General features: G+C 52.0%; 1 protein-coding gene and 1 pseudogene across 1 annotated transcript in view; one reads left to right on the plus strand and one right to left on the minus strand.

The window, feature by feature from the left end:
* The window catches only part of CHSY1 (chondroitin sulfate synthase 1), a 55,456-nt gene extending 35,197 nt beyond the window's left edge, over nt 1-20,259 (minus strand). Inside the window, exons 1-2 of the mRNA XM_039844123.1 lie at nt 19,910-20,259; nt 5,690-6,185 (exon numbers count right to left, since the gene is read on the minus strand). Coding sequence (XP_039700057.1) covers nt 5,690-6,185; nt 19,910-20,226 — 813 coding nt within the window. The 5' untranslated portion in view covers nt 20,227-20,259. The remainder of the gene's footprint in view (nt 1-5,689; nt 6,186-19,909) is intronic.
* LOC120587369 (uncharacterized) lies at nt 17,015-17,133 on the plus strand (annotated as a pseudogene).
* Nucleotides 20,260-21,288: the final 1,029 nt, after the last annotated feature.

Genomic DNA, 21,288 nt, shown 5'->3' on the forward strand with positions numbered 1-21,288 from the left:
GAACTACGTTCTCAAGTAAGATGTGAATTGCAACGGGACAAAAAATAACAAAAAAATGAAGTAAAAAAATGACGAGAGTGGAATGTATACAAAACACATGACACGAAATAAGAGCATTGGAGGGACAGGGGAACAAAAAAGACATGACACAGAAAACAGCAAAATGACATAAAGCCCACCCTATCGATGACAGTATCAAAGGTACAAGGATTAACTATTCCAAGTAGCAGGCAGAAATGGCAGAATAGAGTTTTTAAAATGATCGTACTACAGATATGGTGGGTTCCATTCCGAACGGCAAGAAAGCTAATCATCTCGATGAAGAGAGTCGCAGGAATTTGGGGGTTTTTCGATGCATGTAAAAATTATGTTTATACTATTCTGTAGTCTATTGAGTGTGCAATAGCACTGTGTCTAAAAAAAGTATATACCTCAACTTAAAATATTGCTAGAGAATGCTTTCCATCATCTGAGCCTTCGGAGAGCTGTACGCTCTTTGCTGGTGCGGCATCTCACCTTCCATCTGTCAAAAACGAAACACCTGTGAAGAGCGATGCAATGAGCTACGCCTGCGCACGCCATCTACGAGAGACGAGCTTCAGATTCAGACACAGATGCGCTGACAGCAGAAGGATGGAAAAACATATACCATGTAAATGGGGACCGGATGAGAGCTAGAATGGTCACACTAATAGCGGACAGGAGAGACTTAAAGACAAAAATTGTTATTAAAGAGAAAGGAGAAATTTTATAATGATAAAAGTGTTCACCCGTCAGGAAGGTGTAACAGGTATAAACATGTATGCCCTAACGACACACATGCCCAAAAAGACATGGAGCAAAAACTGCTATAATTGAGGGGAGGAATAGACAATTTGACACCAACACTGGCGACCTCAATACCCCGCTTTCAGCAACGGACAGAACTAGACGGTAACGAGGAAAGGGAACATCTGATTGACATCTGATCAACGACACCTGACAGGTGTCCGCAGAGCACTTCGCTCGACAGCAGAATACACATTCCTCTGCAGGGCACCTGGAAGCTTCTCCGGGGCCGGCCCTGCGTCAGGCCACGGGAGACGAGGTCGGGACCATCAGTATGTGCCCCGTGGCCTTGGGCCGCCGTGCTGTCTCCCGTCCCGCGTCCCCTTGTTTTCCACGTCCCCTCCCTGTCCTTCCTGCGTTCCGCTGTCACGGCCCTTACACAGTGAGCCTGGCCCAGGCTCCTGACGTGCGACGTTCAACCTTCCTTTGCGTGAGTCAGTCACAGACTCGAGAGGAAGACCTTCTCTTTTTACAGACTTTGCCTTACACTTCGGTTTTCCATGATGACGTGCCTTCCATAGAAAGAACATCACCGGGTCCCCTTGCCCGGACTGTTTTATACAGTCACGCACGGCCTGGGTGTGTCGGCTGCACCGTCCAGGTCCGTGCAAATGTTTGCACGATGACGGCATCGCCTACAGAACACGCATCCCCATCGTCAAGCAGCACGTTTGTCTTCAACATCGGCATGACAGGGTTTTAGAGTTTTAAAAGTTCTTTCAACTATTTCACGAACGTGTTTTTGTCCCCGCAAGTACACTGAAGTCCTCGAGGGAGAAAACAGCCGTTCGCATTTCTTTCTTCTTTGGCAATTTCCTCCCAGTTCCGGAGGCAGGGCCGGGCCCACCATTGGGCCCCAACGAACGCTTCCTGGTGAATTCGGGGCATCAGCACTGCGACACCCCAAACAAGTTCTGGGTATGCCAGCCAGGCAACAATCCCTTCGGGTCTTGGGGCGCAGGGTGCGACGGCTAGGGGGAGTCCTTGGAGGGCACCCCCTCGGTGTGCACGCCCCTATGTGACCACGGTTGGGAGACGCTGGGTTACGTGACCGATGAGAAACACTGCTGGAACGAGCTGGAAACCGCCCGAGCGTCCGTAAGAAGAGATGACGCTCTTTACGTGCCAAACGGAAAACATCCCAAGATGTGTAAGTGGAACTCGGCGAGATGCAGAGAGTGTAAAACATGCTACCGTTCGTGTGAAAGGGGAGTGATACGCGGACTTCTTTGCTCACACGTGCACTTCTTTGCTCACACGTGCACAGGGCCCGCCTGTGAGGACGCACCGGGCTGACTCACGAGCGAGGCCCAGGGGCTGGAGGGGAGGACACTTGTCCCTGTAAACCCTTCGCACTTCTTTCTGCATTTGAACCATGTGAACGCGCTCATTATTACAAAGACAGTAAAGATTTTAAAGTGGCCACATCCATCTCTACCTATTTTCAGCTGTCATTAGCAATGATTGTTTTCTACCCAAAACACCTTCATTACTAGCCACATGCCGAGTTCAAGATCTGGATACTGATGACTCGGCTGCGTTCGCTTTGTGACAATCCTCTGAGCTCTACACGTATTTATGATCCGTACACTTCCCACGAAAAATTAAAAATAAAATGAATACGTTACATCCATTTTCTTTCTGTTCTCTTATTAAAAGAATAGTATAATATTTCATATATTTGCCTAAATAACATAAATTGTTTTAAATTGTTCGATGTTCCTCCAAAAAGGTCTCGATAGCGGAGTTACTAACGGCGACCCTGGGTGACCCTGGGGACGCCCGGCCCCTCCCACGGCGGCCCCTGCGGTATCAGCACCCTCGCTGGCTGCTGGGCGGGAGGGCTCACTGGGCCCTGGGCAGCATTACCGCATTGAAATCACAGATTTTCATTACGAAGTCCTTAAAGCCAATGATCAAAAACGCCAACGTCGTAAAAGACAAAGAAAGAAGCTGTGCAAACTGAAGCCGCAAACGCCCCAGACGGAAGGAGGCTGAAGACAGAGGAACAAACGCAGGACCAGAGCCCGCGCGGGGCCCTGTACGGGGAAGGGAAAGCTGCTCCATGGGACTTTACAGGACATCAGACGACATCAGAATGTAAACGGCGGGTCAGAGCGTCCCTGTTAAACTGACCTAAGCTGCGGTTATGTGAGAGAGAATTCCCCGTTGTTAACCGCACTTAAAGGGCAACAATGTAAGTTACTCTTCAACGGTGGGGGCGGGTCTCCGAATGGGGGGGAAGGGAGACACTCAGGAACACAAACGATGACGTGCACAGAGTAAAACCCGAACGGGGTAATCTGAGCATAGGGTGTATGCATGTTCTGCGTACTATTTTTATCTTTCGGTTACTTTTCTGTGAAGTTGCAATTACTTCCAAATAAAGTTTTTTAAAACTATGTATTAATAGCTAACTACCAAAAACTATCAAAAGGAGCCTAGAAATCCAGATTTTGACGATGACAGCGGGTCCTCACGAGCCGTTTTAATCATGTAAAAGTGTAATCCCAAGGCATTACTGCAACTTGCCAAAAAAAAAAAAAAAAAAAAGACCCCTTCCGGCTAGATGTATAACAGCCCTAAATAAGTACCTTCCAAGGCCCAAGCTTAACATAAACTCCACCTCAATCATTTCTCATACGGTGAGCGCCTTCATGGAGAAGCTATAGTTAAGGAAGTTTAATAAAAGCTCCTGAACTCCATGAGTGGTGAACACAAGGACAAACCCTAATAATGACTTAGGTTAGAAACACTGAGCGCTGTACAAAAAAAAAGAAATCAAAGGTCTCACAAAATGGCAAATGTCCCAGTCGACAGAATTCTTAAAAATGATGAACTACGCGTAAGAGGCAAAACTTTTTAATTTACAGAAAAAGATGGAGGAGAAAACTCCTGTGACCCAAGGAAGGGGAGATTTTCTTAAACAAGACACAAAAAGCCCAAACCATGCGGGGAAAGAATGATGTTAGACTACACTTAAATTCACGATTCGCATGTGAGAAAACCACAACACTTAAAGTGAAAAGAAAAGCCGCATTCGGGGAGAAGGTAGTCCTCAATGAAAGGAGGGTCACCTGGGCCCAGCCCGTGGACCGGCCGGCGGGAAGGGCTGAGCTGTCATCAGGCATTCAAAGAAAGGACCAGCAGGGGCGCCGGGGCGGCTGCCCCCACACCCTGGCCGGGGCCGGCGCTACCTAGGGCATGAGCTTCCCGCCCACAGACCCGGGTATGGACATAATAAGTCATTAAACAGACGCCTCGAGCCTAAGGGGCGGTTCCGAGTGCCCAGACGGGACAGCTGAAAACTCCCCTAACGGGGAAAACCGCCCGAAAACTGTCTCCCCACCCCGCGGCCCCGGGACTTCTCCTCCTCACTGTTTCGGCACTGATGCCAGGCCGCCGTTCCCGATAACCTCGAGATGCTGGCTCTGCTGGTGTCTGCCCGCAGTGTAGCAGGTGGAACAGCGTGACAGCATTAAGATGTGTCTTTTTAAATCCTCTCCCGGAGGCTGGCCTGTCCTGCATTTCCAGCAGGAGGGCGGGCCTCCCAGAGGCAGGGCTGCAGAGAGCCTTCCAGAACACACCAGATGGTATATGTTCCAACCAAAACGAAACGCCCTAAGGTTATGACTGCTTCATTAAGGATGGGGACATGCAAATATTGCCAGTGGTATTGTGCTTAAAACTGCAGGGAACACGCAAAAAGCTTTCCTCACTGCAAAAATCCACGACAAGACCCCACCAGAGCCCGTGAGCAATGGCCTGTGTGGGCCGGGAGTGGCAGGGGGCACACAGAGAGATCAGAGGGTTCACTCGTATCCCATTTAGGATTTAAACGTATCTTTTATAATTGGTAACTACGCGAAGGCTACTTCCTGTACACTTGGAAACGTCTACTTCCCTAGCAGTTCAAATGAAAGAAATAGATTATTAGGAGGCATTTAAGAGCAAGTCTGGGGGAAGACAAGTAGAGGCAAGAATACTACTATTTCTTCGCTCAAGTCCCGTAGAAAACTAAGTCAGAAGAAAAGCTAACAGTCGACATCAAGAAGTATGTTTCTTTTTCTTGACAAAAGGCCTAGCGAGTCCCTCTGCTCCTCACCACCATCGGCAGTTTATCTAAACATAATGTAGCCCAAATAATTCTTTCCACTCTGATCCTGCGACCACGGGCAAGAGGTGCATGCACATCTGCCAATAAAAACGGAGAGAAGTCAAGAGCTCACTCACGTTTCCCAGAACTATCGAAGAGAAAGCACGTACGAGCGCACTTCTCCGGAAACCTGCATCCACGTGTCGAGGTAATCCAGAGTCGCCTACCAGCTATTCTGAAAGGGGGAACTACGTCGCAAATTGACAGACTACGACGACAGTCTAAAGGTTTCAAATAAATGCAAAACCCAGTGCTTTTGGCTTTTTTTACATCGCTGTTCCTTTCATGAATTCGAAACGCGGTTTCTGAGCCACGTGGGTCGACATGACCGGACGAGAAAGGTCAGGCCTTTGGCGTCCCCGACGCTCCTGCCATCGCATCTGCGAAATGAGCACAAGGAACTGGACGAACTTTCTGGATCATCATGGAAAGATCGCTGTGAGCTGCAGCAAACGATATCTTTTCCTTGGGCCCCAAACGCCATTTTTTTGTTAGTTAAGGAATAGGGACAAAAGTAGGGAAGGTTTGCTCGAAAAACCAAGAGAAGGCGTCACGAGAGGGGCTTTGAATAAAAATAAAAAGAAAAAAAAAGAGGGTGAAAACGTATCGTAACCCCAACACGAAGCCTTTGGGAGGAGAGCACCACCCGTCCCCCACGCCCGGCTCGGGGCGAGTGACGACACGCGGGCGCCTTCCCGCTCTTACCTCGTAAGACCAGACGCACTGCACGCCCGCGAACCTGCGCACGCAGCGCCCCACCTCCACGTCCTCGTGCGTGGTGTACATCTCCCGCAGACACTCCCCGATGTGCGGCACCACCCTGCGGAGCACCTCCCGGCTCATGATCACGCCGGGGCCCCCCATGCAGAAGTTCTCGCCGGGCTCCAGGGCCAGCTTGCCCATCTCCTCCGTGGTGCCCAGGCCCGTCTGCCCGAGGAAGAGGGGCTCGCTGCTGTTGAGGCTGCGCAGGAAGCTCTCCAGGCGGTCCCCCTTGATGTAGACGTCGTCGTCGGCGCGCATGAACCACTCGTACTGGTCCAGGTAGTGGTCGTGCATGTACTTGAGCATCATGAAGGATTTCTTCTGCGGCGGGTACGAGTCGTCCACGCCCCGCAGCGCCACCACCGGGATGGGGACCGACGTGTCCGAGCCCTCGCTCGAGAAGAACTGCACTTGACCGGGAATTGTCTTGGACCACGTTCTGGAATTAGAACAAACACCAGTGAGAGAGCAGCTTGCGCCGGGCGTCTCCTCTGCAGAAAGAAAGCCACGCGTCTGCTCCTGCTGGGTCACTCGCCGCGAGCTCAAAGGATGCTAAGGAGCCGTCTGATCTGCCCGCTTCCCCCTGACGGAATCCCACGGACTGGGTCCCGCAAAGTCCACGCGCATTTGCAAAAGAGGCCCGACCGAGAGAGCATGAGGCCGCGTTCAAATATTTCCAGGCTAACTGGGTTTTAGTCACAGTTGAAAACCGAACTGCCAGGCCACCAAGGACTAGACATTCAGGTCGATTATCCGATACTATCGACTCGTAGCTACAACCGCCTCACTCTATAAAACACTGAAAAAGAACTGCTCATTCGACGAGTTTTCTCTGAACACTCACCAAGCGCCAGGCTCGTGCTAAGCCAGGGCGATGCAGAGGTGAGCAAAGCACAGGCCCCAACTCACGGCGCCGAAGCCAGCAGGGACAGACATTTGTCAGAAGAGTCACGAGAACGTCGGTATCACCATGGACTAAGACAAGCCTCTGAAAGACAGGCTGACGGTCCTAAAGGGCATGAACAAAGGATGCAGAGGGGACACACGGGCCCAGAACACATAGAGAGAGTGTGTGAGTCTGTGTGTGTGTGAGTGTGTGTGTGTGTGTGTGTGTGTGTGTGTGTGTGTGTGTGTGTCTCTCTCTCTCGAGGGGCAGGGGAGTATTGTGACACGAGGAGGGCACAGGCAAACCGCAGGGCCTGGCAGATGCCCTAGAGATGGGGGCCCTTCTGCTCTGAAAGCCACGGGTGGCTGCTGAAGGGATGGGGCACAGGGCAGAAGGGAGACGGAGGGCTCTGTGTTCTGAAGCCCCGGGCCGGACAGAGGCGAAGGCGCCCACACCTGCTCATCCCACCGAGAGAGGAAAACCTCGTGGTCAGTAAGAAGGCAGCACAGCCCCGCTGCTGAGCGACGGATTTAAAGCCATCGAGTGACGTTTTTCTTTAGACTGTCTCTAGGCTGTGTATTCAGAGCGGAAGTAGTCATGCTACAAAAATGCATTTCTACGGACTTCTAAGAAAGACGCGCAGAGAGAATGAGCCGCAGAGAGAATTCAGTCTAAATGAGATCGTAAAGGTGCGGCTCCCAGACGACCTCCCGACGTGTGTTTATCGTGCTTGACTGTGACCACTGCGTTCGCTAGAGTGAAAGGTGACGTGGATGATCCAAAGCGCAGGCCTTAGGAACGAATGTCTGAAAAGAGACACCGAACCTCCGGGGAGGAGGCGCGGAAGGAGGGACGGAGGGCTGGGTGGGGCGAGGAGACCCCCACTTCCGACTGTGTGTATCTACACTGAATGAGACTGTTATAAGCACGAAACTACTGTTTCGGGGGGAAAAAAAGTTTAATTGTGATAAATTACACATAACTTGAAATTCACCATTTTACTCATTTGTAAAGATAACTAACGTTCAGCGGCACTGAGCACATCTGCTTTGTCCCACAGCCGTCACCACCATCCATTCTCCAGACGTTTCTTCGTCTTGCAAAACTAACGTTCTAAAGCATTAGTTTTGTCATTTTAAAAACAAGCTACAACGAAGTATTTAAACAATTACTAGTTTTTCGTTCTCCTCCTAACCCAAATATAAAGATGATGAAATGACCTCAAATTTATTAAAGCAGAGGAAAAATTCACTGGGACTGAACTTTTTGTTGAACATTTCTCAGAAAGCCTGAAGAATGAACATGCATCATTTACGTCAAATCTAGGATGTCAATGGTGAGATGCACTGCTGTTTTCAGTACGATAACAAAAAAATAACAAAACAAAACAGCCCATTATAATCACATCATGCCAGCGACTGTAAACCATAATGCCTGTGGATTTTAAATGGACCTTATGCCACTTACAAAACTCTCTGGCAAAGAACTCGGCACGATGGACCCCGACGGGACTCCGGACGCTGTACCAGGTACCGTACACAGTCACCAAGACCACGGCCCTGAAGAAAAGGACAGGAAGTAAACACGGCAGAGATGGGACAATGAATTTCAAGAGCTTCCAAGCCCTTCCACGGAAAGGCAAGTCTGGTTAAAATTCTGAACGAACCACAACCTACCTAGAATGGATGATAACCTGACACGCTAACGTCTGCAGAGGAGACGACCTGCCATCCTTGGGAAGGGAGTGACGAAGAGCAGTTCTGAGAACTAGTGCCAAGAAGACCCCCAGCCGATCCCGGGAGCCCCTGCTTCCTTCCTCCCGTTATGCAGGCACGACTGTTGCTCAGCAGTCACAACAGTTCTTGGAAAACAGAAATAACTGCAGTCCATGGCATGTAACGGAGGGTCACTTGTGACCTAAGTAACCCAAAGATGCCACCTAGTGACTTAGGTCACTTGTGACCTAAGTGACCCAAAGATGCCACGCTCAAGGGCACGAATCACTTGTTTTATCTTTGAGAAATTTCCAGGTGGGGGCCTCTCACTTTCCACAGCCATATTTCCTTCCATCCCTACACAGAGAAAGAAATCAGCTTAAACCACAACCGGAGAACAATTAAGACGTAAAAGTCACAGGCGTGCTGAAGCTGAAATATACTACCATTCATGGTACCTTTGAAGAACAGTTAAAAGCCAAAGAGTCTGTGTGATCTTACGATCGATCTTAAAAGGATAGGGAATAAAATCGACCTATCTTTGGTTTCTGCCCGATCGCTTCTGAACTAAAATGTGATGGATAAAACAAAGCCAAGTTCCAAGCAGGGCTAAAGCAGCCAACCCCAGAAGCCGTGAAAATACTCACGCGCCATGACACCATTTGGGACACACGGCAGGTGAGATGATGCCCGCTATCGGCGGTTCAGAGCACCGGCTCCAGGACTGGGCTGTCAGGGTGAGAATCCTGGCTTCGCCTGGGGCGAGTGACTCTGTGCCTCGCTTTCCTTATCTGGAAACGGGGGATAAGAACGGTCCCCGCCTTCGAGGGCTGAGAGGGTTAAGTGGAGGACATATCTGAAGTGCTTAGAAGGCGGCCTGGTGCGCGGTGAGCGTTATTATATAAGCCTGACTTACTGAAGGAGCCGGAAGTTTGCAAATAAAATAAGAGAGTGAAAGAAAAAATGAGGGAGACAGGAAACTGTGAGCTGAACGTGGACTGGTCGGTCTCGAGCGTCTACCCCGGAGTGAACGTGCTATAGAAAATAGCACCTTCTCACATACTGGGCCGCAAAGCTGACGCTAAGCTACGCATTAGAACTGTTCTACTGTCAACCTCAGACAGTATTAACATCAAAGTCTAACAAGACTAAATTTTACAAGTGTTTCCACTTAAAACACCAGACTCCTCCATATCAGACTGAGGAAAACAATTTCTATTAGTCCGGCCCTGTTCCCAAGGGTCCCACTCGGCAGAGCAAGGCGTGACTACAGAGATGGAGGCCTCGGTGACAGCCACCACTGATGTGAATTCGCGCCGGAACTACAACTTGAAATGATGTCATTTGTCCGAAAAGAGAAACTGATTCATTTAAAAGCGGACAACCTAACCTCAAAGCACCCGTAAAAGCTTCTCTGCAGTTTTACGGTAATTCCGCCCAATTATCCTTTTCTTTTTTAAGTAACCCAGGGAAAAACCTCATACTGCCCTTTTCTGTTCTTACATGACCGGTGGTTTGAGGGAAACCTCTCAATCTGAAGTCTTTGTGAATCCTCCAACCTTAAGAAATGATGATCTGTCACTTAAGGTACCTTGAGTTCGAACAGCTCCCCAAAGTCAAAGAGCCCAGAACACAAAGCGACTCAGCGTCCGGGAGGACGAGGGGAAGCGATGAATAATTTCAGAGACGCGAAGCAAATGCTGCTGAAGAAACCAAGCCGGCCCTCCTGCGACAGAACGGTTCGCTTCCCTCATTTTCAAAAGCAGATGTCAACTTTGCCATCGACACAGGGAAGAGCAAAGAGCTTGAGCTTAAATGAAACCACAGAACGTTTGCGAAGGCCCCTGCCGGAAAAGCTCGATTTTCAATGGCTGGATAACCAACGCTTGCCAAAGCACGGATAAGATACCTGGAATCTGAGAGCGCCAAGCAATCTTCCATTCATTCTGCCAGGCTTCTAAACGCTGTCCTCACACCGACTTAAATCACAGTCAGGCACCGCACCTGGCCCACACCGGCGTCACGAAGGACCGCCTGCGCGGAGTTAGCTTCTACGAACAGTCTCCATTCCTGTCTAGTGTCGTTTTAAGGGAAACTACATATATTTCTGTTCCAAATTGCATCCACGGCATGACTGGTGTCCTGCATACACCTTCACGATATACAGGTAAGTTTTAAAAGCGGGCAGTCCTACAGACCCGTGATGTGGATTATTAAGAGGCTACAATTACACATACAAAATTAAATAGTGTACGACTCTACTCCGAAGTGTTTACTGTGACTATTTCTGGGTGGAAGATCAGAAGAGATTTCATTTTCTTCTTTGTGTTGTCTACATTTTCTAAATTTTCTGCAACAGGTGTTTTTAGAGTTAGAAAAAACATTTATCTGGGGAGGGAGGAAGCATTTAAGCTAAAAAGCATCCAAAGGTATAAAAAGATTAGACAACAGAGAATTTTACTCGTGTAATAAAAATATTTTTACTGTATCCAATGGACAAAAACTAAAAGAAAAATGGAGTAAGATTATTTCCACTTTTTCTAAGCTTATACCAGTTTTTATAGGTAAAAAGTGAGGATTTTCTGTGAGGACCCCAAAATCACTATGACATATGTTGTCTGATTGTTACAGTGGTACATTTGAAAGGACTCATCAAATCACCTCGGAATCTGGAATCAAGGAAGAAAGGGAACTGATAAGTAACGGGAATTAAATGCATGCTATAAATTCTTCCCTATTACAGAAAGGACTTAAGACAACTTAACCAAAATGCATAAAGGCTGAAAAACATAAGCAGGAAAACGAAGCCAAAGAACAGAAGGGGAGTGGGAGCCAGGCGTGAGGGGGCACCAGCTGTGCCGGGGGGTCACGGTCACGGTCACCGTGGGCTGCCCGCCCGGCTCCCCGCCCTGCTCCCCGCCCACAGCAAGCGCCGAACGAGTCCGAGCTCTCTGGGCAGGTGCCAACTCGAACCAGCGCTCGGGTGCTGAGCCCTACCTGCCACCACGTGACCTCCCCACATGCGACCGGTGGCCACAGTGAGGTGGCCACAGTGAGCTATGAGCCTTCCGACAGGCGACCAAGAGAATTCACAAGACCCCTCCCTCTGTGCGGGTCTAAGTGCAATATCTTTCCCAGACACCAGGCCTGAGGGAAATTTGTCCCCCCGCTCCCGTCACTGGCGGAGAAGGCAGGGCGTGTGCAGTGACAGTCCTTACAGCATGGGTCCCCAGGACCCTGGCTGCAGGGTCAGTACCGGTCCGTGGCCTGTCAGGAGGTAAGCAACAGGCAGGTGAGGGAAGCTTCCTCCACCTGTATCTGCAGCCGCCCCCAGCGCCGGCATTAGATTCTCAAAGGAGCACTGGTCCCCGGTGCCAGAAAGGCTGGCGACCGAGCCTGGCGTGGCACAGAGACAATCTGAGTCCACTCCCTCAAAGAAGGACACGTGGGACCCTCCTGTGCTGCTGGTCAGATCGGCCACAGGCTTGAGCCTGACCGGCCTCGGGGAAACTGAGGTCGGCCTTCCAAGGCTCCAGAATGATGGCTCGGGCCCTCTGGGAGCTGAGGGGACGCGCTCCGGAGGGCCGGTGCACATGACGCAGGCTGCGGTCCCGTCCGGGCGCAGGGGCCTGCAGCCGGGGCGCTCGGTGGCAGGTCCCCCACCTTCCGCGTGTGCGGTCCCCAGACCCGCGGTTTCCTCTTTTAAAACCTTTAACTGTCTCCTGTGGGACCTTTGGCCGTGAGCGATCTCAAATTCTTTTTGGAGGAAGGAAGGGAAATCTAAGAGATCACAAATGGTGGAAACATTTTTTAAAAGAGAAATCAAATTATCCTCTTTCCCTCAAATTATACTCTTTACTGTTAATCCTAGAAGACAGACTTCAGATGAAAGCAGGCCCTAAAGAGAGTTTTTTTCCTCAATAAAGCTGTGGGCGGTAGATGACGGCTTCCCACCTCAACAACGGCCCGGGCACCATCCCAAGAGGCAGGTCCAAGGAATCCGGGGACAGCACCGCCCTGAGCCCAGGTTCACGGCGAACAAAGCGAGCCCTCGGCAACAGTGACCACAAACGCACCTTCTCTGAAAGGCGAGGATTAAAATTCGGAGTGTGATGACAGATGGCAAGTTCTGATCTCATGACACAATCCCAAAGCTCCGGGCGTCGGGGAGCGACCTTATACGGTTTGTATTTTGCCGCTGTATATTTAAAAGCGCAGATGTGCAACTCATTCTTAATCGTGCACGAACAAAATTTACTTTCAAATCTAATTCTAAGCCAAAATGTAATAAACCGGCATCGTCTGATGCAAATAATAAAAGCACCCTGGACTCGTCTTGGCCTCGTCTTGGCCTCGGCCGGCCCCTCTGCGACCCCGCCTTTGGCTCCTCAGGCAGCCCCCGCTCCCCGACTGAGCAGATCCCAGGGGCCGGCGCGGCACCAAGGGCAGGAGACGACAGTGTTAGGGCGACTCTGCGAGGTCTGTGAGGTGTCCCACCCGCATTTCACAGACGGGAGGAGACTGAGGCTCAGGGTCAGTAAGCAATTTGTCCCGCATCAGAAAGCTAATAAACGTCGAAGCCAGAACGCAGATGGGGCCTGCCTGAAGCCTCTCCTCTGTCCCATGCCACCCACACCTCCTGTGCAGTCCCTCCTCTGCTGATGAGGCTGAGAAAACTGTCACCGCAGGTCCGCGAGCTGCCCAAACCCAGCGCGGCCACGTCCACGCACTCTGGGCCCGGCCGCCTGCTGAGCCCTCCTCAGCACGGACCCCTCCTCAGAGTCTGGGCTGGACTGAACTGCAGGCCAGGAGACTGTGGGGGGCTCGTTTCTGACACCCTCGTCCTGTGTCTGGGTCCCTGTGCGACTCGAAATCCTGCCTGGCGGCAGGTTGGAAACAGAGAGGAGAGTTTAACAGGAAATCGGTCTCTGCGCCTGGGTTCAACTTAGAAAACACTCGTTTCAAGGCATTCATAGCTACATTTTCAGTAACGCTCAGGTTTGCGGTTTGCAAGCCCAGAGCTGCCATTAAATCGGAGCGGACTACAGCTTGTTTCTAATCATCCACAAATGGACTCACCTACAGAGCAAATACTGTAGCGACGAATACTTTGGAAATGACACTGAATTACACTGAGGAAGGAGAAAGTCAGCTTCACGACTTTTAAATCGTAACTAAGTTCCTTTATCCCCCCCAATTCCATCGAGAACCAGAAGCCAGAAAGACTGACAGCTGCAGGCTCCGTTTACGGAAGCTGGGACCGGAGGCTCCGTTTATGGAAGCTGGGACCCTCCTATTAAGTATGTCATCACCTGATTCTCCCAAGTATCACCTCGAAGTGTGACATACGGTAACCGAGGAAAATACAGTTACAGGAACCCATTAAACATGTTTACCCCTACATTTCCGGACAGGATTAACTGTCACTGACTGAGACAAGAATGACCCCAGATGGAGTCCCAGGCAGCCAGGGCCAGCGTGCCATCGGTGCCCGGCTGTTACCAACGATTTAACACAAAACTGCGCTCGCGTTTCCTCCCATGACCTGTCATCTCTCTTTATTTTTTTTTTTAAACTGTAGCTTCCTTATGAAATAACTGCTCACTGTAAAAAAAACTCAAAAATAAAGTGCCAAGGAAGATAGAAAGAATCACTCGGCATCGTGGTGTGTGTACTTTTGACGCTTCTTTTCTACGCTGCACAGACGCAAAGCTTATAAAGGGGATGGGCACACACTTTTATAACCTACTCTTACCCGAATCTATTTCAGTATTTCGGCCACACCTTTTTTAGAGAAGTAATCACAGAATAGATGAATCAGTGAAACCCGCCACGGTCCATAGCTACTAATGCAGGACCCTATGGACACTTGAAATTCCATGGAAATGTTTCTAGAGAAATCCCTAGATCTCAGATCCCGGCCCCAGTGAAGTGTCCCTTCTCGTCACTCCTTCATTCCTTCCTGCTACGCCATGTTTCTGGGAATCTGTTGTTTCTGCCGCAAAGACTCCTACTCATCCTTCAGGACAGAGTGGAGAGGGTCAGGAGTGTGGGCAGGGCCTGCCTTGGCCCCTTCGGACACTGTGCCCACCTTTCTCCGGTGCCCCCACGGCAATTAGCCCTGTGAGCCCTTTACGTCTCCTTCCCAGGACGATGGACTCCGCAGGGATACGATCAATCGTCTATTTTCAATGAACGGCAGCCTAAGTGATGCGCAGGGAAAAGTAAATCTGCCAGGGCCACGAAAGCAGCATCACGTGTGCGCCCACTGATGACCGCAGCCGTCCTTCCTGGGGACAGTCTGCCTGGGGGCGTCAAGATCCGAAACCATGACGCAGAAAACGAAACTCATTTTCAGGACATTTTTCACTTCTTACGCAGATTAATTCATAAGATGAAACGGGTTGAGTCCCACAGGTTGACTGCTTGGATTGTAAAGGCTTTCGGTGACGTTTTGCAAAACTGAACTCTGTCTGAGAAAGCAAGTGTTGGTTGCAAGTGTTGGTTGTTTCGAGGTAAATATGATTTACCGAGTTCAGGAAACAGGAAAGGAGCTCCGAGATGGTGAGGGAACCGTTAGGCGGAGGGCGTGACAGGCCTAACGACATCCTGCAACGCGGTTCCCACCAACTTCAACCCCCGACTTCCTCTAGACTGATGCTAACGTGAACGGTGCCCTTCACCACTCCTGGGGCAAAGAAGGCGACCGTCCACCTGTTTCTTCCGAGATAGTAAAGAAAGAACAAAATGGTTCCGCATCTTCAGCCCGGGGCGGGTTCAGAATCAAGCCAAATCAAAGGGGTTGGATTGGCTCGGTGTTCTGGGTGTAAAAATGGACTAAAAAGTTAAGTATGTACGCTTTTGATCGAACCGTTACTTTTTCTTTTTTAAAAAAATCTAAATAGCATCGGAACTCTCCGAGCGAGAACAGGTGAAGTGCAGCCAAGAAATGCTCCAAACAGAGGGTTACAAAGGGGCACTTGTCTACCGGATATTAAAATATTATACCGGATATTAAAATATTATTCGGCCTCCAGCAACTGAGACGGGCGGTGCTGGCATGAGGACGCAGGGCTCCAGGGAACAAAATCGGAAGAATTCCCAGAACAGACCCGGGAATTCTGAGTGTGATGAAGATGGCATTTCGAATTGGTAGGGAAATGGGAAGTCATTGGACGGATGGTGCCAAGACGATGTACTAGCTGGGGGGGAAATGAAGTTGAGATGATTTCTACCCCTTGTGGAATTAGAAAAATTTTTTCCTTTTAAAAATCTCTTCAGAGCAGAAAAAACAAACAAACGAAAAAACTGAACCACATGGAGATTTAACTTCCGTATCTCAAACAACATAACTAAGAAAAAAAGAAAAACATGAAAAAAATATGAATTGCACGCAAGTAAGGGATTCTGATGATCTGTCACTACCCAGCATAATAAATGACTATGGAGGTACCATTTTAAAGGGAAATTATGTAGAATGCAAATATTCTGCAGACGCATCAAAACAAATTATTTTGTACGTTTATCTGTAGAACCCCAGCCACCCAGAACCTTCAGGGAACCGTCATTTAAGAACGCTCTGGAGCTCGCACCCTGCAGTCACTTCTGATATCAATCTTTTCTCTATTCTTTTTAAACTCGTGACACTTATGAAGCTAAGGATACAGCCACCTGTGCATCTAAAAGCTTTCTGAAACCTTTTCCTGTGCAAAACCAGACTCTGCTGACTCACCCCCCGAATCTATTCCTCCAGCCTTCCCCGTCGCAACTAAGGACGCGGCCACCCACCCGCTCTGTCTCTCGGGGCAAAATCCTAGAAGTCACCGCTGATTCCTCTTTGCTCACCGCTCACAAGCATTCCGTCTGCACATCTTAACTCGGGCTGCGGCATCTACCCAGGAACCACCGCTTCTCCCCAACTCCACGGCCACCGCACCAGCCCCAGACACCCTCATCGCCACCTGGACCGCCTCCCAACATGTCCCTGCTTCCCTGCGGCCCACTCTCCACACACCGGGCAGAATGAACTTTGGGGAACATAATGCAATCACCTCCCTTTCCTGCCTAAACCCTCCGAAGGCTTTCTAATTCACTGGCAATAAAATTCCAGAAATGCACACACTATCAGGCCTCATCCTCTCTCTTTCTGGATTCCTTTCCAAGCTGGTGGTCCCTGCCTTGTAATTTACCAACGCTTCCCTCTGCCACAGTCACACGTCCGCCTCCTCGTTATCAGATCTCAACCCAAGCGCCAGGGCTCTGAGGCCTCCCCAACCACTTCCCCAGCCGCCTAACAGATGACGCCACAACACCCTGCTCTTGCTCGGTTCTGTTTTCTCCACAGCACCCATCGCTGGCGGAAACCCTCTTTTTAGTGTCTGTCCCTCCCACTAGAACAGCAGCTCCTTGACAACAACCATCTTCACTACGTGTCCCCAACACTCAAAAAGAAAAAGAGTCTGGATTCGGAGGAGCCGTCCCCTTATTTGTGGAATGAAGGCACAACTCTTAAGCGTGTGTATCCAGACGCGCTGATGGTTCAGGATCACTCCTACGAAATGAATAACTATGTCGTCTGCTCAGGGCCTCCGAAAGGAGTCGGCCCTGGCCGGTTCCGGATGGGCTACACTCTTGAGTTTTGTTTTGCTTGCTTTTTAAAATCTCTCAGTCTACGGCCAAGCCGCCCTGAACAAGCCCGACCTCTTCTGATCTCAGAAGCTAAGCAGGGTCGGGCCTGGTTAGTACTTGGATGGGAGACCACCCAGGAAGACCAGGTGCTGTAGGCGTAAAAATTAAAAAATAAGAGATTGTAAGCTGACAAGGTCCTTGCGATCTGTAAGGTCAACTGAGGGGGTTGCCTCGCCTAAAAAATAAAAATAAAATAAAAATTTTAAAAAGTTCAAAAAGTAAATAAACAAAATCTCTCTTGGCTGTCATCGACTGTCACTGCACTGCTAACATCTCTTGGTGGCCCCTCTTCCCACTTCAAGCGTATGGCAGGTCTGGAAAGTTGAGTCTGTCGTGATGGGGCTGGCCCGTCATTAAATGCAGACTCTGGTGCAGACAGGAGTTTTATCTCCTTGAATTTTTAAGGGCTTATTTTGAAGCTCCTTTCCAGACCTCAGTTACCAGTCCCTCGACCTAAATTCTGACACTTTCAACACCTGACACAAAAGCATGCCGTGGAGCCATCTGACCAAAATGTTGGCATCTCCTTCGACCCACAAGCCAAACGATAATTTTGCTTTAAAAAATAAAAGCAGAAAAACACTCGAGTTTTTCTTAAGGTAAAGAATGAATTTACCTTTGAAGGGAACCATAAAACTGAACATGACCAGTGCCGAACCAGAAGTCCTAGCTTATGCTAGAAGATTCGAGCCGACTTTTATTCCAAACTGCGCATAAAATTTCCAATTAAAGAGCTGAGTGTGGGCTTCTGGCCCCAGCTGCAAAGCACAGCAAAGCCATAATCATAAGTTACAACATACAACCTCCACCCCAGTTCGGCCCTGCCCCCAAAGTTCCTTAAGGCTAAAAATGGTCTTGTGCCATCATCTCCTACAAGGTGTCTATGTGGGGCGCTGACAGTTGAGAAGCGAGGACTTTAACGGGAAGGGTAGATGCCCCCCCTCCTCCCCTGAGAACCTTAACAGGAAGGGTAGGTGCCCCCTCCCTGGGTTAGGAGGCAGGGGTATGGCGTAACTTGGGCAGATCAGAGCTAAGGGAGAGCTGACAGCCAGACTGGGGAGGATACACTGTTTCTCCCGGAAGGGTTTCCCTTTATCGGGAAGGCAGAACTGTCACAAAGACGCAAGAACCCGGGGAGAGGCGCATTGTTTTTCTACTTTGCCCAAATTGCCTAAAAGAAAACAATGAGATCAAATCATCCAAAACCAGATGAGACAGGAGATTTGGAAAGAAGGCCAAGAGGTCAGGCATGGCCTCTGGGATAAGATGTCTCCAAGATCAAGCAGGAGGGCCAGGGTGTGTAACATTTTGAGAGTACTGCAGGTATGACACGTTTTACTTACTGACTTTATATCCATGAAAGACAATGTATTTGTTTGGGGGGCGGGGAAAGGAGTCGCGCCACCTACGATCTGAAAAACTGCTTTGGTAATTGTCCCCAAAGCTGTGACTTCTCGGGGCTTGTTATCACATCGCAGTCATGAGGATTTACTTTTAAAACCGCGCTGGAAACAATTTATACAGCTCATCCTCCACTTCCGATATAGGTATTTCTTGTCAAAAAGCACAATTAACACAAAATCCCAAGGAATTCACAGGAGATCTGAGAGATCTTGATCTGCAGGTTCCTATCCATACCGCGATCTTAGTTTAAATTCACACTGGCCGCATCCTAAGCTTTTCAGTCACTCAGGCTCCTTGCTGATGGAACCGAGGTCTGCATTTGGCCACCGTCCTAACGACGACATGTGGGAATGGGCATCAAGGCACCCAAAGGGCAGACTGTCCTCGTGTCCATCTCCTTTTGTGATCCTCTCTACCTCCTCCCTTAGAGGAACGGGGATCCACACAGGCTTTTCCCGTCGTGACAACTAATGCCGGAAAACCCAGACCGGGGCTAGACTCAAATGCTGAAGCTATAAAGGTGCTGCTTATAAGTCAAGAACCAGCAGCAACCAGCTTGGCCCTGCTCGGAAAGTTCCTTCCCCGGGGGGGACCTCTCGGCACTGGTTCGCTCTTCAGCGGGATGAATCGGAAATCTTACCCACACCGCCAGCACGTCTGTACTTCACACGGGTACGGTTTCTGTTACATCCCTTCGTCGAATCCCCTCCTGTACCTCGAATTCACTCCAACACAATCTGCCATTCCCAAATCATCTCTCTTCTAAAGACGACTTTGGCTAATCCCTCTGCTAATCCTGAACATGATTCCAGCCACTTTCGTGAGTCGTGTGGCCAACAGGAGCCCAGACAGCGGATAACATCACTAAACCGGGCTAATTAGCACCAAATCCACCCTTGGGCCAGGCACTGCTTCCCCCGAGGGTTCTCTCCATGTACTGAACGGACCGGTGTGGTCCGTGTGGAGCGGGCACCCCCTTCCTTTACATTAGTGGCACCACCAGTGAAACCTACACGTATACTAGGGGACTATCCGGGTTAATTTCCACGGGCTCTAGTTCTGCAAACACAAAGGTGCAGATTTCAGAGGATCGAATAATCAATCAACCAGCATTGCTGCCAGGGGCACAGGGATCGTGTTGAGTTTTTCCAACAACCTTGGGACGGAGATCCATTCAGTCCGGCCCATGTCACAGACGAGAAGGCTTGGGGCAGAGTCAGGGAGAGGACCACACCCAGAGGAGCCACTCGGGTCCGCCTTGACCCCAAAGCCCATGCTCCTGAGGGCCGCGCTCCCCGTCCTGCCTGACCTCTGCTGCCAAGGCCTGGCATCGCCCGAGGGCCACCCCGGGAACCCAGGTTCTGAGAAGCGGGCAAAGGCGCGAGCCGCGGGGAGCATCATCTGCAGGGCCGCCGCCCCGGATGCCCGGTGGAAGATGGAGGACGAGGTGCCCGGGGGCCAGCCGCTCACCTGTAGACGGCCACGGCGCGGGTCTGCAGGTATTTCTGCGCGGTCATCACTCCCACGAAGAGAAAGTTCCTGTCGCGCGGGCCGCCGTCCGGGGCCGGGCCCTGCGGCCAGAGCTGCGCCCCGCGCGCATCGCCGCGCGCCCCGCCGGCCTGGGACGCCGCCTGGCCCGGCCGGCAGCCCTCGGGGCTGGCGCGGCGCCGCGGGCCCGCTCGCGTCAGCTCGGAGGCGCGGGGCAGGACGAGCCGCGAGGCCAGCACGAAGCCCAGCACGAGCCCGAGCAGCACGCTGAGCCAGGCGCGCCGGCCGCGCGCGGCCATGCCCGCGCCGCTGCGCCCGCCGGGCCGCCGCCGCCGCCGCCGCCGCCGCCTCCGGCTCCGGCTCCGCGCGCGCTCCGCCCGCCGCCCCCGCCCGCGGAGGCCAGCCCGCCCTAGCGCCGCGAGGCCCGGCCCGGGCAGCGCTGCGGCCGCCGCGGGCCCGCCGCGCCCATCGCGGCCCCCGAGCCGCCCGCAGGCCCCGCGCCGGCGCTTTGTTCCGTACGCGGCCTGCGCCTTTAAGAGGCGACCATGCCCGGCGCGCGGCTCGGGCGCGAGGCGGCGGCGGCGGCGGCGGCGGCGGCAGCGGCGGCTCCTCCCGCGCGTGCGCGAGGGCGCGCGGCCAGCGCGACGGCGGCGGCAGCGGCAGCCGAGTCCGGGCGCCCGCGTCCCCCGGCTTCGCTCGCGCTGCGCCCGCCCTCGTCCTCGTCCCCGCGCTGGCCGGCGCCGCCGCGGCCGCTGCTCATCCTCCGCCTCAGCTCGCCGTCGCCGCGGGCGCCCCTCACGTCACGCACGGCGCGTGAGGCAGCGGCGCGGCGTCGTGGCCCCTCTCGGGATCCGTCCGCGCCGCCCGATTGGCGCACAAGTGAATGGAGGGCGGTTCACGTGGCCGAAGTTTGACCAAACCGCCCCCCCAAAAAAACACCCTCCGGGCGCGCGCGGCGTCGCCCCGCCCCGCCTGCGTGGTCTGCGGCCCGGCCGCGGGATGCAGGGGGCGTGGGCCCCGCCGGGCGCCCGCGGGGACCCGGAACTCGGGCGCGCGGCCCGCGGCCACGCCCCCGCCGTGGCCACGCCCCGCCGTGACCACGCCCCCGGCCGGCGCCTTTCCGGCCCGCTGCGTGGCCAGCCTGCACCGCAGGGGTCCCCGAAGAAGGGGCTCCTCGGCCCCTAAACGCCCCGCGACGGCTGGTTCCTCCCGCGGAGACTGTCCTCGGGTAAACCCGCCGGCCCCGCCCGCCCGCCCGCCCGCCGCGGACCTCGCCCGCGTCTCCCCGGCTCACACTGCACCTTTGTTCCCGCCGAGCACGGACGGAACCAGCAGCTCGGGAGAGTCGTTCGAGACGTGCG

The sequence above is a fragment of the Pteropus medius genome, unplaced genomic scaffold (assembly GCF_902729225.1).
Source record: "Pteropus medius unplaced genomic scaffold, Ma_sr-lr_union100, whole genome shotgun sequence".
Classification (NCBI taxonomy): Eukaryota; Metazoa; Chordata; class Mammalia; order Chiroptera; family Pteropodidae; genus Pteropus; species Pteropus medius.